Source organism: Urocampus carinirostris, chromosome 1 (assembly GCF_059441175.1).
Source record: "Urocampus carinirostris isolate Australia breed hairy pipefish chromosome 1, RoL_Ucar_1.0, whole genome shotgun sequence".
Taxonomy (NCBI): domain Eukaryota; kingdom Metazoa; phylum Chordata; class Actinopteri; order Syngnathiformes; family Syngnathidae; genus Urocampus; species Urocampus carinirostris.
In genome coordinates, this window is record NC_142349.1 from 42,956,457 (window position 1) to 42,976,057 (window position 19,601).

General features: G+C 38.4%; 1 protein-coding gene across 1 annotated transcript in view; it reads left to right on the forward strand.

Moving 5' to 3' along the window:
• slc38a12 (solute carrier family 38 member 12) overlaps positions 1-19,601 on the forward strand; it is a 50,365-nt gene that overhangs the window by 11,125 nt on the left and 19,639 nt on the right. The window contains exons 7-8 of the mRNA XM_088340425.1: positions 5,977-6,076; positions 7,170-7,266. Of these exons, the coding sequence (XP_088196551.1) occupies positions 5,977-6,076; positions 7,170-7,266 (197 nt within the window). The remainder of the gene's footprint in view (positions 1-5,976; positions 6,077-7,169; positions 7,267-19,601) is intronic.

Sequence of the window (19,601 nt, forward strand, 5' to 3'; positions counted from 1 at the left end):
ACCTTTAATTTAGATCCCTGCTTTAAAATGGCACATTTCTCCAATGGGCTGGTAACCTGTAGCAAAAATGATTGTGATCTCTTAACTCCCATTGGGAGTTGATAGCAGAGCTTAACAAGGTCTTCATTTACTTGTATGTTGAAATTTTCTGATTTGAAAAATCTCCTGTCTTTGTTTTGGTTTGAGTTGATATTTCTTGCGTGTGGCAGAATTTTTAGTCCTATAATGATTGAAGCATTGAGACTAGCACATTGCTCAAAATCATCTGCCTCATGTTGCAGAATTGTAATCTCTTATTACTTTATTTGATTTTTCCATATGGCTTGGTTTTCTCCTTGATTTTCTCATTCTTCATTTTTCACCGCATGGTTCTCAAGTCCAATTAAGTCTTTCTTGATTTTTGTCATTTTCTTTCGCACATCTTCCAGCTCCTACTTTGTAGAAAACCCCAAATTAAATGATTAAAACATTTTTTTTCAGCATTTTTCTCCATTTTGTAGTCCTTCTTTTCAAATCCTTCTTTTATCACTGATTTTATTTAGTCCATGTTGTCTGCTTTCCCTGCTGTGGACATTTTCTGTTTTTAGTTGAAATGTAGGTTTTTAAGAAAGAAGACAAAAGCAGCAGGAGCAGGAAGAAAAAAAAAAAAAGTGATAGCACTAGGGAGTAAAGAAGTAAAAATTCCGGAGCAAGTGTGAGAAGCGTACTTTCTCGTGAGACTCCAGAAAAAGAATCCAACTCTGAGAGAAGAAATACTCCAGAAGAAGTGTATGTACAGGATTATTTTGATGCCCATGAAATTGCTGGAAAGTGTACTAAGTGTGACTGGGTTACACTCCAGTGCACCACCCAACAGTGGAAAATTGTACTATGTACCTTGGGCCGAGTGGAAAATTAGGGAATGTTAATCAAACCCATTGAATATTCGTAGTTGTACACAAACTGTAAGTATGTCGATTGAAAGCTGTATTATTTTTATTTGCAATAAGTTGAAATTCCAATGATATAAATCTGTTATTATGTCTGGGAGTAGATACATATAGACATTTGCACTTTTATTTTTTGTTTCAATAGAAGCTTACAGATAAGCTTACAAAACTTAATTTTACAGGAATCTTGTTAAAATAAAGTGATCATCATTATACAAAGTAGAGAAAACAGAGTTTGAGCTTTCATAGACCCAGAGTATATTATTTTACTATGATTTATGGCGGATAAAAGCTCTCGGGGTCCTAATGGTGGGAATGTTTCCAACAAAATGAAATATGGTCGACGTAAATCAGATGTTGTATTAGAGCACGTCAAAGTTTGCCTGGAATAAGATGTGTCTTGTGTGTTGACTCATGACATTAAAGGTCAGAAATGACAGCTTTCAGCAATTCCCCTAATGAAATCTAAGTAACAGAGGAACAATGGGACAAAATTCCCAAGGTTTTGTGCAAAAAAACAAACATATTTTGTCTCATTGTCTTCACTAAGCTACTGTTTTCCACTACATTTACTATTATTTAAATAATAAAGGTTTGGTGAAAATAATGTAATGATCAGAAACTCCAAAAGTGATGATGAGACCATGTTGCAATGTCTAAAATGGAGTATTGTTGCATCATGTAGTGAATTATTTGTATAAAGGATTAATTGATTAATCTGAAAAAAAACAAAACAAGTTTAATATTTCTATTGAACTTGCCCGGCCTTTTGTAGCACCACACCAGTTATACCAGGGGAACAAATGAAAAGCCTCGTAATTGGTTATTAACCTGAAGGTGGCTACACGTGAATTAAGGTGAGTTCTTTTTTCTACCGTTGTAGCATTTCTGCTGGTTTAACTGACACACAAACTCATATATTCAGTGAAGTTGTAATCATATGCACGTTTGTTACTAATCTACAAAGGGGATTTCTAAGAAACACAATACTTAAAACTAACTCAAGTTGATGGGCAAAATAAAGAAACTGAGATAAAAAAAGGACTAAACTAGTAAAATAGCGAGTGAATACACACTTATCTGAACCTGTGTTCAGAAGACTTCTGATAAAGTTCTGTGAGACTGGGGGTGACATTTAACCTGACCACTGAAAAACTCATTTTGCACCAAATGTTTGATCAAACTTTTGAGAAAAGGTGATCGTTCCTAACGGTAAACAGTCCCCTGACGGTCCTTGGATAGCAGGTTCAAATCTTGAAGTTCACTGGTGTGCTGCAGAGTGGGATTTAGGGTCCATACAGTCCTAAATGGAAGGCAATCTCTTGGCTTTCAAGACTTGCATCATATTGGGAGTGTAGTAGTTTGATTAACTTCACCCATCTATGAGAACACAGTTAAGATTCAGAAGGGAATTGACATCAAAGATGTTTCAATGTCAGAAAGGGAAGATAGCTGAGAATTTCAGTTACTACAATTTTCAAAACAAGTTTCAGTCATGTCAGTTTACGTGCACTGAATTAAACACGTTGGCAAAATTAATAGTTTTGACACATTAAACAGACAAATCATATCACATTTCATTGTTCAGTGTTCTTGTCTGGAAGGTTGGACATAGAGGCTTTAGTTGTCATCTTTTGATTCAACCTTGAGTTGGCTAGAGTCCCCTCCCTGATTGGACGAGTCTTCAGTTCTTGAGTAGGGATGCTTTGATCAGTGGTCTGACTGCTTCATTTAAAAGTTGACCAGCCATGGACAGTGATTGTACACCAATAGTTAAACTGCCCAACTGGACACCGGCGTGCACATTGAAATCATTTTCTCATTTGATTGATCACCAATTATTTTGAACTTTGAGCGCAAATGTGATGGAACGGACCTCCCATTTTGAGAACTTAATTAAAAAGCACTCTTTACCGCTGAGATGTCCATGAGCCAATTTGGCGTCCAGCTGACTGATGACAGCGACCACTTGCAGCTATGCGGGACGTCACGCTCCGACACTTGCGGCATGCGGCACTGGCTAATAAGAAAAATATTAGTGACATTGAGGAGACGGCTAGGAAATTGGGGGCTCCACTTCTATGTGAGCACCTTTCAGACATGACTATGACTGAAGGGAAAGCCACTTTTTGATTTCCAATGAAACAGGGTCTTATGTTTCTTCGTTGCATTTTAAACAAGTATTTACCTGCCAGCACCCCCAGCCCAACAACCACCCTTCAACAAGGACCCAAAAAGATTTTGCATCCAGAAAAAAAACATAATTAGGCCAGTCATACTTCCTATAATATTACAAAAAAAATTCAGGTTTACCTCCACCTACTATTTTCGATGGATGACTTTCACATACAGCAGCAACCCATGCAGAGGCTATGAGATTTTCCTCTCACTCACAGAATCTCCAGTAACCTGACTGAAAAGATTGAGTTTACTGTTTGTTATTCTGCCCTTTTGCCATAGTTAGCAATTCACTTCACTTGATGACTTTTATGCGTGACACCAACACCTCCTTTCTATGTGTTTTATGCAAAACAGTCAAATTCCGAATTTATCAAAGCAGAAAAACTCAAAAGTTAGAATTTCGACTCTAGATTTTTGCCTGTGGCATTCCATCATAAAAATGAAACATTTTGAACATGTAACTTGTCAGGGAAGGGTCTGGATCCTTCATTTTTACATCAGTGCTATACAGGCAAATTATCTGGGGGAAAAACTAAAATCCCCATCATTGTTGGAAGTGTGAACGGAGCTATTGACAGGAATTATAGCCCATCAACTTGATGAATGTCTGTTATTGTCTTAGTTCATTTTTTACTGTTTAATTCATCAAATTGGCCTTTTGATTCCCGTTCCCAGTTTGACGCTGTAAGCCTGCCATTTTTTAATTCCTCATCCCATCTTTACTTTTCTCCAGCGGTAACTAATTAGCTGACCATTAGACCCCCACTTTGACTTGCCCGCAAGACGTGATTGATGCGAGGGTCACTCCAATGATCATCGCCATGTGATGATCCCTAGGACGTGAGGAGTAATGCGAGGGCAGATGGCGAGAAATAAAAGTTTGCCCACGCCCCAGTGATCAGATTTAATTACGGTTGTTTAATATTTGCACTTGTGAGACTGGAGCACACGCACCCATAATGAAAAAATTAGGAATGCTCACGTTTGCGTTGTCTGCTAACATCTTTTCGTGATGAGCTGTTTGCTCTGATGACGCCGTAGACGACGGAACTGCAGCTTTATTAATTATGTCCACAAGCCTTTCCCTTTGTAAATGAATACGATTGATGTGATGTATTCATGTGCAGTTTTCAATATGTGGCTTCCATTGCAGATGGCACAGTGTTAATTTGTCATTTACTTTGCAGATTATTTTTGCTCATATTTATTTACTCATTTGTTTTACTTCAAAGGATTTAAAAAGAAGTTCATCATCATGGGACTATGAAAAACAGACTGTTGGATGTTACTCTTTCCCTAGGTTTTGAACCATGACACTTGTGCTCTAATGCCGCCAATTTGTTGATCTAGAACGCCTTTCATTTACAATGACTAATGTTACCCTAATACCCTAAAATAGGCATGGACTTAATACACGCACAAACAATGGAATATGATTTGGTTGGGAAATGGAAGCATGCTACGAACAATTCTGTTTACTGTTGACTTGCACTAAGAAACAATGATAGCTGGCTGAAAACAATCCTGTTTCAAATCGAATCCCATGAACACATCGACCACCAGAGTGTACCCTAACTACACAAGCAAACATAAACAACACAGCTTAATTGCCCTGTTGGAGGTGGGGTGCGTAGTGTGAGTTGTCCTTAAAAAGTTTGAAATATTTTTTCTATTAGATATGAGTAACAACAATGCCCAATAGAGTTCAAAGAGCTTCATGTATATTCCTTTATATTTTTTTTTGACTGCGCCGATCTGCTTTTATCTTGGTTTTATTTTTCTTGTTAGACTTGAGTACAAGAGGCAGGGGAATGGAGGAGAGTGATTTCACGCATGTAGTCGCGATTTTCTTTCACTCTAGAATGAAAATGGTGAAAGTAAGAAAAGGACTGTTTTGTATAGGTCCAAATGCCAACTCTAAATAAAAGTGGCCGTAATTCTGGCTAATCTTATCTGGCCTGAATGAGTCTGCATCTGATTTATGACTTATTCAATGAGAATGAGAAAAGAGTTTATTCGAGTGCATCTAAGAAAGACGTATACCTACACGCGCCAAGCAAGCAGCTTTACGGAGGCTGCAATGATAGTTTTAGCCAGAAGATTGCGTCAGTAAGTAGAATAGTTCGAACGAACTGTACCATCTTTAATGCTGTGTAAAAGTAAAGAAATAAGATTCAACATAAATGCAAAACAAATAAGATACATAATTGCATAGAATCAGATAAAAATATTCAGGGTGTCCCCTTGATTCAAATTGAATCTTTTCTTCCGGCGCCGTCACGAATGGCAGCCACTCCAGCAGCTCCCGTGTTATTTTCGATTGTTCTCGATTGTTCTCAGCTCAGGGATGCTGCTGGAAATGTGAATTTCCCTTCGGGGATGAACAAAGTATCTATCTATCTATCTATCTACACGCTGCTCAAAGATGGGGCCCCATGCCCTGGTGAGGATAAGCAGTGCAAATAATGGATGGATATATCAACTGAAAGCATATTTGTGTATCACATCCAACATCACACAAATTTTTTTTTACAATAGTGTTTTAATTTTTTTCTCAATACAAAAGTCTATCTCGTAAGTTTCATTTTCTTATCAAACTGAATAAATCAAATAAAATATGTTATGAAACTCTTAAAACACTTTCTGTGTCTGTCTTGTATGTATGCACAAAAAGTTATTTACTTTGTCAAAAGTAATGGATGCGGGTTACATTCAAATTCTTACATTATTTTATAGACTGGATTTTATGGTATCATTTTTACCAGATTAAAACAAACCCAATATTGTAATTGTGACAGCCCGACACTTTGTATTCTTAAAAATTGATTTTTCACTGACTTGACAAATGTTTATTTTTTTCTTCTAGTCGGGGTCAACATGTTCTACATCTGCATCATCGTGTACCTGTATGGTGATCTGGCCATCTATGCTGCAGCTGTGCCCATATCCCTCATGGAAGTGGCCTGGTGAGTGTCCCTGAATAACTTCCTTCCTCATATTCCATTTTATTGCAGTATAAAACTTGTATATAAAGTCAATTTATAGCCAAACACCCTAACCTGCCAGTCCTTACTGCTCTGTTTTTGGAAGCTTGGTTCTTACCTGTGGGATTGAATGACTCTTCCTGCAGCTTGTGTGTATTCTCAAAGTGTTGTTGATTTAGTCTTTTCAAAGCCAATAATGGCAAGTTGACTTTACCTGACCTCCTGCCGCGGCAGGTCCCTCCCAGACTTGACCATTCACCCCTGGACACATTTTTATTGCTATGTTGCTTTATTATGAAAGCAGAGGTTCCCAAACACACTGTGTTGCTTTATAAGTGTGATGGGAGTCTGTCACTTTGGTGCTTTCCATTTTATCTGTCAAATAATAAAAATCGCAACACAAACGTGAGCAGACAGTAGAGGTGTTAATCTTCAAGAAAGTTTTTTTTTTTTAATGGTTTTCAAATGTGTCTGATGATTTGATTGGAAATATTGGAAATATCCTTTCAATATGGTTTAAATCTGTAAGATAAAGGTTTGGTTCTTTTCACAAGGTTGTGATAAAGTTAATTCCTGTTTAGTCAATTTCTGGATACACTTCACAATATTTTAAAATATGCCATTAAGTTGTATCTAAGGTATCTCCCTCCAAAATGTCATTACATTTTGGGATTTTACTTTGATAATTTTCAATTTCTTTAATTTTGCTTTTAATCACAATGTATTTATTTCAGATTACCTTAGATATCAGGATTTGTATTTCCTAGGTGATCGTATAATGGATGTTTACTTATTTATTAGATTTACAAAATAAGTTTTATTGCTAAGGTACCAGTTATTGTGGTAAAATTTCCCCGAGGAAGTAGTGAGCAGCGCTGCTACAAGCATACTCTGAAATTATTTGTCCACCTAGCACTTGCTGTGGCTCCGTTTCCAATCCAACACTAACCCTAACTCACCACATCCCTTTTTCAAGGCACTACCTGTAGGTCATCAAGCTTTTTTTTGTCTTCAAATAAAATGTACAGTAATTAGAAATATTTGATTAACAGCGAACTTCTATGTATTTATTCAGTGGAAACCACTCATGTAGTGCGGGAGCTATGAAGTATAACGACACAGACGCATGCTGGGGCTCGGTGACCAGGAAAGATGCCTATAGAGTCTTTCTAGTAAGTTTTATTCTTTTCATTCCATGGTTGTTTTCACTGGCCGACAAGTGGCATGGTCAAATTGTGTCAAGTGACAGTGACAATGCAGGCGACTGTTTTCTTCTTCATATTAATTTATAAAAGTAAAATAAATTTAGTGTACCACTAACTTGAGCAGAAATCAGTAGTTTATCTTTTTCATAATAAACCTTCCAAACAAAGAACATACATCTTTACACATTACTTCACTAATTCATACCAATCTTAACTAAAAGGCGTTAATCTATGCATCACATTTCAAAATTGCCACATTTTCAGTTTCCCCCGGTGCTTTATAAACTGAGCAAAATTTTTGGCTTTTTTTGTTGCAGTGACACGCGTTTTTTAAAGAATTCACGCCCAAAAACTATAAATACATTCTTCTAGTGTTGAAAAATTGTATTTACCCATTTTGTTTTGGGATTTTGTTTCACTCTTATTGTCTTTTTACATCTATGAAATCTGTGCATTATTTGAGTTGATCTTTCAATTAAAAAAATCACCACTGTCTGAACCTTGTTCAAACATCCTGTTAAGTCATCTTGTAAATGTAAAGAAAATACCCAGTCATTACTCTTCTCCCTTTGTTGTCCCTTTCCTCCTTTTCAGGGGGTGCTAGCCCAATGTGATCCACTAGACTGTCCAAAGTTGAACATAAATGTTTATTATAAAATAAGCTTCCATGTGTTACAGACAACACAGTTCCCATTGAGATCTACAAGGTCATGATGTATTCTTATAATTGGAAAGTTTGGCAGCAGTTCAGAGTCGGTGTATGTTACCGTTTTTCCATTGTCACTGGCATTGCAAACGGGCCAATGGTTTTAAAATTCCTCTGTCTTTGAAGGACTCTGGAGATGACCCTCATTTGGTGGTTCAATTATCTATAAATGTTACAAATTTTTCTCAAAGGCATCGTTTCTAACTGAAACTATTATCAAATGCTGAATTTGAAGAAAATCCAGGTTGGACACAACTCTACCAAATGACGCTTATTAGACTATTTTGAGTTCAGCGTGACGTCCCGCGTAGCTGCAAGTGGTCGCTGTCAAGGGTTGAATGTCAGAGCGGCACGGCAGCTGAGTGGTTAGCATGTCCACGGCACAGTTCTGAGGTCATCAGTTCAGATCCAGCTACCAGCCTTCCTGTGCGGAGTTTGCATGTTCTTCCTGTGCTTACGTGGGTTTCCTCCGGACACTCCAATTTCCTCCCACATTCCAAAAAAATGCATGTCAGGTTTATTGGTGGTAAAAATTGTCCCGAGGTATGAAAGAGCAAGTGAGTTGTCCATCTCTCTGTGCTCTGCGATTGGCTGGCAACCAGTTCAGGGTGTCCCCTGCCCACTGCCTGAAGATAGCTGCGACCCTACTGAGGATAAGCGGTGCAGATAATGGATTGATGGATAGATGGTTGAGTTTCAATGTCTTTCCAGACATGGCTTTTTCATACAGTTTCAAATGAATAGAAATAAGATAATTTTGCAAATCACAGAAATCAAACAAAAAGGTCGTGTTATCAAGTATTTTCTGAAAAACCTTCAGACTTTTTTGTTTTTCTACCCATGATGCACAGCTCTACCAAGCTTCATGTTCCGGAGTAAACCAAGGTTTAGACACAGCTCTGACCCTCAACCCCCAACTCCCTAAAAAAAAAAATCTACAAAGTGCGTACGTGCAGTTTATTTAAGGATCTTAATGACAAATAAAAGTGGCCCTAATTCTGGCTAATCTTATCTGGCCTGAATGAGTCTGCATCTGATTTATGACTTATTCAATGAGAAATATGGTGGCGGTGTTGAAGGGGACACAAAACGGCGGAATAAATCATAAGTCAAGCGCCGGGTGTCTGCGGAATGTAAATGAGTCTCCTGCCGCCAACATGAATGTTTAACAATCAGACCATGAACGCAGGCCGACGATAAATGCACCGAACATAAAAGCATCCCGGTTTATTAAGGAGCCGAGTAAAATGAGACGACTACACGGGCGTTCGGGCCATAAATCTTTGACTTCTTAGAGGATGCTTAACGTTGTCAGTCATCATCTCGCTGCTTTGTTACTTTGTCTCCTCTCTCAGGTTGGACTTTGTTCTACACAGTGTGTGTGTGTTGTTACACTTTATTCTGGAGGAACAGCGATGATTTGTCCTTTTGCCGTTGAGAAAAGTCACTTTTGAAACTGTTGATAAGTAATCTTTGTCATTTGTCATCCAATTTTCGAATCAGCTAATAGACACTTTTGATGTTTTTGGCCTTATTTTGTCTGTTGCTGCCCTCTGACTGAACTTGAGGTTCTCATTGATAGGTTTTTCTTTTTTTAATGTAAACTTTCTTTGCTTAGCTTCACAGGGTCTGGTCTAGTTTGGTGCTTGTCTGGCTTTTGCAGATGACGTCTCTTTGCTTTGTTGAGATGCAAAAATTAACTCTCACTTTGTGGCAGTTGGGATAAAAATCTGTGTCTGAAAATCCAAGATCAGGGTTCTCAGTCAATAAAGAGTGACATGCCCTGTCCAGGTTTGGAGATCCTCCCCGAAATAGAGGACGTTTTATGTTTTTGTTTTTTTGTTTGAGTGCAGAATGAGGCAAGGGATTGACTTGCAAATTGGTTCCATGTCTGCTAGGATAGAGTCCATTGAGCTGAAAGAAGAGAGCCAAACGACCTGGATGTGAAGCTTTCAATTTAGCAGTTGATCTACTTTTTTTCACCTCCTAAGATGAGGGTTGTGCCTGACCGATCCAAATCTCAGATACAGTTTGCCCTGCAGGGTGTCCATAGTCAGTTGAAATAGATTTAGACGGCTGCCTTTTCTCCACATTGAGAGAATCCAGTTAAATCAGCTTAGGTGTTTGCATCGTATACCTCATGGGCCCCCTTCTGGAGAGGTAGTCTAGGTATATCCTACCTGCGCAAATTTTCAGGGACAACCCAGGTCTAAACTTGTCAGCTGGCCTTTGAAAGTGGCTGTGGACAGGGAAGTCTAAGGTTCATTATAAAGCTGCGGACCCTGTAAAACAAAAGGAAATTTAATAAACGGAGCACGGATATGAGAACTGTCACTTTCTATGTTTAAATCGTTCTTTCTACAGATTGTTTATCTTTGTCTGTTATCATGGAAAGTCCAATTTAAACGTTATTCCAGCAATGTGGAGACAACATATTTAAAATTAAGGTATCATTTTAAGTTGACCTGATGATTTTGGTCCACTCTTACCCAGACCTAATTGACAGGCGTTAATCTATGCATCACATTTCAAAACAACATTGTACAACATTTAAAGATTGCAGAGTGTTGTACATTTCTTTGGTTTCATTACATTTGCATTTCATTCAGATGTGTTTTGTGGATGGACACACAGACTAATTAGTGTTCATGCTATCAGCTAGCTGTTACTTTTTCATGTGATACGACACAAAACCGAGCAAAAGCTGCTAAGAGGATCAATTGGTTTTGTTTTTCCGCGCTGATTGATTCCACTGAGGCAGCGTGCCGAGAATGCGGCAGGAGGCAGTTGCGTAACTACGCTGCCTGCAGTTGATCTCGGCCTCTTTAGCGGCGCTATGATTGAAAAGATTAAGACAAGTGTGGCAGCATTTTTGGGGGGTGGGAGAAGTTGTCTGTCGCCCTAAGGCTCCAATTAAACCCTGGCACGTCCTTGACTGTCCCCTGCCTTTGGCGCATTCAGCTCTCCAAGCAACAGGCGGCGCGTGTCGCTTGGCCTCGCCCTGTTTTAACATCTGATTTATGGCTCCCCTGTGTGTAAGGAGGGGGGGGGGGGGGGGGGTTTCGATCAATGCACTATATGCACTTTGTGCTTACGTGGCTTTGTTGGCAGCTTATCTCCATGTAGATGTTTTCATTAAATTGTGTGCCCGCTGTCTGGCATGTTGGGGTGAAGTTAATTTAAAGCTAGAAACCCCCCCAATGCCGCCAGCCGACCACCCCTCCATTCCTGTTCAGGACTTTTCTGATTAATGAACTCACGGCTAAATGTTATATTCCAAGGAGCCTCATTTACCTTCATTGGAACTTAGCCAGGCTCTTGCTGCCTTTGTCCTGTTGAGTGTTTGTACTTTTTCTATGTACAGACGCTCCCCTACTTACGACCATTCGACTTACGTAAAACGGTAGCTACGACCATTTTATTCGGGATGTCGAAAAATATCCGGACATTGCTGTATGTTAGATTTTTTATTGTTTGCACCTTTTTCCGAGTATAGGACATTACTGTCGGGCTTCTTTCCGCCGCTACCGGCATGTGGCACTGTCAGAGGTCACCCAGCATCCTCCCGGAAGTAAAAAAATCCCCATCCTCTTTCCAGTTCATATGTAAACATACAGTGCTACGTGTACTGAATCTCCAGCGCTCAGAACTTTGACGTTTCTATTGTTTAATATCTCGTACATCCATTCAATATGGTTGGTGAAAATTGTTAAGAAGAGGCTAGCTGTTTCTTTTGAAACAAAAGTGAAATTAGAAAGCTTGATGCGGTTGAGAAAATGGTCAGAACGCTTTTTATGGGCACTTTTTACCACGAAGGAGGACTTTTTTAAGCACATCTTGTAAAAGTAAGTTACACTTAACTTTATGTTTATATAGCATATTATTTCATGAAATGTTTATTTTTTAGTACAAAACAATACAGGTTACTTTGAAAAACCCGTAACCATACTTGTATAAACCTTAAACATTCAAAATATAGCACTGAAGCAACTTACAAACAAATTCAACTTACGAACGACTCTCCAGAACTCGTTCGCAAGTCAGGGAGCGTCTGTATTTCAAAGTAACATATCTATTTAAGAAATCATAATTTGACCTTTCAATACTCTAAACTATGATCAAAGGTGGGTTACATCGTTTGAGGTGTCTTTTAGAATGTTGAGTGAAATATTTTCTCTTTTATTTATGTGTAACAATGCCCAACTGTGTTCAAAGGGCCCTTATTATTTATTTTCCACCGTGCCTATCCGCTTTTATCTTTTAGTAAAGCCGTTTGTGGTGGAAAATGATAGGTAGGAAGAATAAGGAGCAAGGCTGGAGAGTGACTTATTGCAAGTCCCTCCATTTATAGTTTCTGTTTGCTTTTTTTTTTTTTTTTTTGGTGTAGCATGAAAATGGTGAAAATAAGAAGAGGTCTGTTTCAAATACGGTCCAAACACAAACCCCAAGACACATGAAATATTATGAGTTAATTCAAGCTCCTCTAAGAAATGCACGTACCAGCACATGCATAACGAACGAGCTGACAGAGGTTGCAATTTTGACACAAGCCTGAAAAAGCATCCGCGAGTTAAAAAAGCTCATTTAAGTGCACACATTTACATTGTTTGTTTCATACATATGCAGCATCACTTTTTGTTTTGTGTAGTGTGGAGTGCTGCCACACTTCTGCTGACTTAGGTCGAACTGTTTTCTCCGTGCCCGTCATGTTATATGAGTTGAATTGACCCGTAGCCTTTGAAAATAACGCTGCGTGTGACGTCATTGGTGAGAACGTTGCGGACGTGCTGAGTGACGCAAAAATCGTGCGACACAACGAATTGATGATCTAATTCGTTGTCAACTATTTCAATCATCAATTTTATCGATTGAATGTTGCAGCCCTTGTGTGCATGCGTGCGTGCCTGTGTACACAGTTTACTATAATTTCATAATAAATGAGTGATTAGTATAAACACATTTTTTTATCTCATACCCTTTAAGGCTGTGTACAATGTTTGTATAGTGTAGGATATTTTCCCATTATATTTAATGAAAAAAAAATGCAGTAAGATTTTAATAGGTCTTATTAAATCTTCTGGGCTTTGTTTACTGACGTTCAATCTCCCATTGATCTCTAATGTAAGATAATTATGTCCTGTGTGTTTGACCTTTACTAACTGCAACATGTGTGGCATACACAAGTAGCAGAAGGCCTTGTTGAATTGTATATGAAGTTCGACGTGGATGATGAGCATTACAGCGCTGTGCTGTGAGGAGGCATTCACTCTGGATCAGGGGTGTCAAACTCATTTTAACTCTGGGGCCACACGATAGAACAAACATTCTGTCGGGGGCCAGAGTAGATTGAAGAAAAAGAGAGATAAAGAAATAAGAGAAAAAAGGAGGAAAAAGGAGAGAGGGCGGGACAAAGAAAGAAAAAGAGAGAGAGGGAGAGAGCGTGAGAAAGAAATGATAAAAAGTCGTGAGAAAGGGGGAAAAGAAAAGGAGAGGAAGAAAGAAATCCAAAGAGGAATATAAAGACAGAAGGAGAGAAAAGAGAAAAGAAAGCATGAAGGTTATGAAGAGAGAAAGAGAAAAGAGAAAAGGAAAAAAGGAAGTTGGAGCAAAAGAGCTTAAATGACAGAACGAGACAAAAAGCAACAAAGGAAGAGAAAAAGAGAGACTCAGAGTGAAAGAGACAGAGACAGAGAATGGGAGAAAAGGGGTGTAAAAGAAATAGAAAGAGAGAAAGAAATACAAGTACAGTGTCTTTGTTCGAGGCACCTGGCTTTGGTAACATCAAGTTGACATATTTCAACCTGCAGATTGTTTTTCTCTTGCGCTTCTCTGAGTGTTGTCTCGCGGGCCGGATTCAATCCCTTGGCGGGCCTGATTTGGCCCGCGGGCCGCCTGTGTGACACCTGTGCTCTAGATAGAGACTAGTACAGCAGGTGCCAAAGTTCTTCCTTCTATGGGGTGGGAAAGCTCAAGGATAACTTGCCATTTCAAAAGACATGCATACTGCAGACTGCATTTATACTGTACTTTATAGAATTGGTACAATTCAATTTGCTCCTGAGTTTTTTCCTTATTCTATGAAATTATCTCAGTTTTTTTTTCTCTAACTGAATCAATGTTGAAATTCTGTTCAGTCGTCTTCATTAACGAAGAAGCCAAATTATTCATCGTTTCTGTCTGCTAGCCTTACACGGACCTCATGAGCCGCGCTCCTTTGCGACCCAGAGTTCATTTATACGAGAATTCCATCATGCCGTTTGCACACCCTGAGGTGCCGTTCTTTTTGAATGATGAGCTTTTTACTCCTTTTTCTGAGAATTTTCAGCAACTTGCACATAGCAGTATGTTTGCGTGAAGCCATGAAAAGAAAGCAAATTGCTCTCCTTACTGAATAATTATGGAAACGGAAAAAAAATTGTGCCAACGTTAGGTTGCTAACCTGACAATATTTCGTTTTTTTATTTCAATGATAAAACTATTGCAATAATAAAACTTAATTTTATTCTAATTTTTTAAAATTATCTTAATTGTGTCCTTTATAAAGACAATATAAAACTGTGAAGTTTATAAGAATCTTTCTATCAGGATAATAACAAATAATATAAATGTTTTCATCATTGTCATTGACATATTTTATGGTAATTAGGAGAGGGTGGTGTAGTGATACCAGGTATTAGCATTGTGCCATTAACAGCTTTATTCTAATGTGGTGTTTCTCAATTATTTTTTTGTCATGCACCCTATAGGAAGAAGAAAACCTCTTGTTTGGTTCAACCAACACGTTAGGTAGAAGGAAATGATTGAGGGTTAGGGTGGTGGGGGTGGAGGGCAGTTTGGGTTGGAGAGTGACTTAATGCTCGTCATCACAGTTTTTTGTTGGTGTAGCATGAAAATGGTAAAGGTAAGAAAAGGCCCATTTCAAATATAGTTCAAACGCTAACCCAAACCCCCAAAAAGATGAAAAAAAAAGAGTTTATATGTGCGCATCTAAAAAATGCACATACCAGTGAATGAGTTGAACGAACTCACTGCGCCTGCGATCATGACACAGTGGCTCTTTGCTTGCAAAATACAATTTTTTGCAAGAGCATTGAACTTATTCTTGAATGATATATAAACTTTGCAAGAACTTGTCAGTGCCCGATGCTTCCGGTGATGTGATCACACAATTTCGGTCACTTGAGGGCAGCCCACACACTCTCAATCGCTGGATAGATTACACAAAGCAACACAAAGAAGTGGGAGCTCTTTGATGCGTGGGCAGAGCTCTAGACATGCCATTCCTGCCATCTAGTGGTGATTTATCATACTGAAATCTTTCCCAGATGCTTGATACTCACTGATTAGCAGCACTAAGCCTTTAGAATAGTTTTATTTATAAATAAAACAATTAAACATATTTTTATGTTTTGGCATTGAATGGGTTAAACTAGTTGTAGGAAAACCTATATTTCCCTTTATAATAACTTCTTGTTATTAACAAGTGGTCCATGTTTATATACTTATGCGTAAATAAAAGGTCTTCATCTAATTACTGTACAAAAGAGTTACGCCTCCTAAAATGAAGTGCTAATTACCTTGTTACAATAGTCAACTGATTTAGTACAATTTTCCTCCCCATTTTTTGTGGCCTCTGTACATAAGTGAAGGATATTGTTAGTTTTAGTTTTAGATGCCAGATGATGCACATAAAGTCACAATATTTAACGTTCAGCTGATTAACAATCTGTGATGATAGTGACACCATCAGCATCAGTGTGCTAAGGAGAGTTTTCTCTTGTGTCATTCACAGTGTTGGGCATGTTATTTTAAAAAATTAGTTATAGCTATTTAATACTTCTTCCAAAAAGTAACTGGGTTAGTAAATTAATTACTCAATAGTAAAAGCAAAATAGTTGCATGACAAAGAATTTGAAATTTTCTGAGCAAATTCGAAACAAGTTCACTCTAAAAGATAGGAAATAGGGGGGGGAATAAATAAACACAAAATGGAAATAAACAAAAAGAAAAATACAAAAACAAAAGGAAAAAGAGGGATGAACGAAAAATAAAGAATAAATTAAGTTTTTATTTAAACACAATAACACTGAAAAACACTGGAAATATAATAAACATTTGTAAATTTACCAAAAAAAGATATAATACAAAACCTTTTTATGCTCAATTGATATGAAGCCAACAACGCGGAATCCCCTCCCCAAAACCACCAATTGACCAAAAATAAGAGAAAAATGGAGTCTCAGAGGAAACCAGTTGTTGATTGGTGGGATCTGACTCCCTTCATTCACTTCAAGAGCCGGCTCATTAAAAAGTTTTGTTTGCGGATTACACGAGTCAGGTGCTTTCAATACTCAGCCCTCATTCGCCTTTTCTATCAGTGCATTAGTAAAAACTGAAGTCGTAAACTCTGTCCAACTATACAATAGTCGCTATTTTGGAGTTGACGATTCGATATACGTGACGCAAAACAACTCTAAGGAGAGCAAAAAAACGCGCCACTTAAAACGGCGACAGGTGTACCAAGGGGGACACGCCGCCTTTGGCGTTCTGCAGCCAAAGTAACGCATCACTTTTAACTGAGTAACAATAAAGACGTTGTAACGGCAGAAAATAATTAGTCAGATTACTCCGTAAGTGAAAAAATAACACTGTTACGTAACTGCAATAGTACCAGCACTGTTCATTCGCAATACCTGCTCTCGCACACCTAGAAGGCCAACACACATATTCATCAATATGTGCGCATGCAAACATCTTTTGACAGCAAGCTGATTGTTACAATTTTCTTCTGTCAAATGCACGAAGAGGACAAAAACAGTAGGTTACATGTGAGTGGCACAGCTGTCAACTTGACTTGAGTCGAGCGTCTCGTGAGGCAAAATTACTGGGACAGCTGACAGGGCACGAGAGGCGACATGTGCACCCATGTCAAGTGGCACTGTTAAAAAAAGAAAAAAAGAAAAACAAATCAGTCATTCATAAAGTGTATGTCTGAATTTTCTGAGGGAAAAAAAAACATAAGGTTAATGGCTGAAGGCATCTTTCTTTACTAAAAAATAAATAAATAAGGGGTAAAAAATTTAACTACATTTACATAGTTTTTATTGAAACCACTAATTCCAGGGTAAGGATGCTTGAAATCCTTGAACATGCTTGAATTGTAATGTTGTGTTTTCAAGGATTGAAAAGTTGAAGTTTCAGTGAAGTTTTTGTAAAAGCATGAATTTTTTTCCATGTTTCACAATAAGTCTGCTAAAAATGACGCTGACATTTCTCAAGATCTAAAAATCGTATGTCTTGATAAATGCTCACACAAGATTAAACATCAAATATGTGGATCGCAGATATATTTGTGGATCTGCACAATGCATGATTCACATTGGATTTCTGATTTAATGGTACAGTAGAAATGAAAAGTTTGGTTTTGAATTGGCCATCAAAAAGGTGTACAAATCTTGTAATTTACTAAATTTATTGTTTGTTTGTTTTTTTTTGAACGGCAAATCAAAACCTATGATTCTAATTATGCAAAGCTTGTAAAATGTGAGTCCCATTATCATGCACTATGAAGGTCATCCCGAATTCTTAAACATGCAAAATATGAGGACATAGTGAATGTTTTTTGCAAATAGTTGATATATATTTCGTCAGTATATTCAATTGATTTCCGAGATAATGTGTTTTGAAGATTGTCTTCTCTTTGACTTCCTGAGCTGTGATGTCACGTGAGTAACGTCGGCACCCTAGCAAGCCTGTCACTATCTTAGTTTACGTGTTAATTATCAAAAGAGGTTACAAGCATTTTAGGGCCATGTTTTGGTAGTTTTTGTGGAAAATGCCTCGGTGTTATTTCGCTGGTGAATGAAGTAACTCAGAGCAGCCATTCCAGGGCTAACCAGGGCTGATGAATGAAAAGCGCCAATGGCTACAGCGACCCATGTGAATTTGGATAGGAATAAATAAAACGGGGAATAATTGGTGCTAACGCCAGGCTAACGGATCAAAACATATGCAGTTAGACATGAGGCTTTCTGGGAACCAACAGTGAAAAACTGCAAAGACTATGGCCATAAATGCATAGTTGCCCGGGAATAAACCAAGGGCCACGGCACAACTGGCGGAACCTGGCCAAACAACACATGGTGGGCAGCCAACAAGAGCCAACGGGGAGCAAACGAAAGAGGAAAGCCCTCAGCAGCCCAGACGATAACGAGGAGCAAGGCCGGACTAAATTATACCAGTTGTGACACGCAACGAAAAATACAAACAAAAAACCACAATTGCCTACCTCCAAGCAGAAATGAGCGCTATGTAATCACTGTGTACTACAATCTGTCTTTTTTCAGAACTGACCTTCCCCGTTGTGTTAATGGGATTCACCATTTTGAAAGAGCTGTGTTTTTTCAATGACGTCACAGCTCTACAGCAAACAAGCCAGATGGGGCAACATATAGACTACATTTCTTAGGTCCCCTGGCGCATGGAATATTTTGCAACATCTTTGTATGATTGTGGGGATAAACACAACACGTTCTGTGCCTATTTGAAAAAAAAAATATCTGTTTGGGAATACCTTTAACTTTTCAGTTTGATGTTTGTGTATTTGTCACTCAAGCCCCACAGCCACCCCTTAACCTACCCCCCTTAGCCACCACCTTCGTCTCACTTGGCTCGTTTTGCCCATTAAGACTTGGGCCATGCCTGCTGGGCGTTTATGGCCCACTTTACGTTCTTGCGTCCTCTCTCTTTCTCTTCTTTCCTGCTTCCTCTATTCACTTCACTTTGCACAATTTCTGTCACGGCCTAAACTCCTTGCTGAATAAGTTTGGTATCATTAAGAATGAACAGAAGCGCTTTTATGATCATCAGTTTTTTAAATGATACTGAATGCATTTGTCAGTTTGGCAGTGAGGTAGTCGGGATAGGAATCTTTGGAAATCTTTAGAGCCTATTCCAATGAGTTTTGTGTTAGTTGCAAGCCTGTTTTCAGGTCTTACTTTCATGATGCGGCTGCCAGATGCTCATTCTAGCATCGCAAACTAGCTAACGTTAGAACTAATAATAATAATAATAATAATAATTTCCTTGTATTGTCATTCTGTGTAACAATGTACACAGAACGAAATGTCGATTGCACCTGACCCGTTGTAGCGAGCCGATGCAGCCGCAGCCAATACTTATGAGAGGAGAATATAGTGCATTCAAAAAGTTTGAACGAAAGGGGAACTCTTAAGGCAGGTGTCTCTAACCGTTTTACAGCTGTGAGATACGTTTTGTTCCCAACTACCACATAGGTTTCCTACTTTCATATGAATTCTTAAAAAAACAATGTTAATACAATTTGATTTAAACTATTAGAAGTAAAGTTAAACATTCAGTCAATTCCCTTCCAAAAATTAACTAGAAACTCAAAATGACCAACCTCAGGGGCACCTCAGATGTCCGTACAGGGCACTACAGTGGAGACTCCTGGTTTAGGGAAACTCTCATGTAAACACGGTTCAAATGTTTGAAATTACTTGCTGTTATGTGAAACCCTACCGCAGATTACAAACCCCAATAGAGAAGAATACAGTAGTAGAAGGTTGAATCTTTA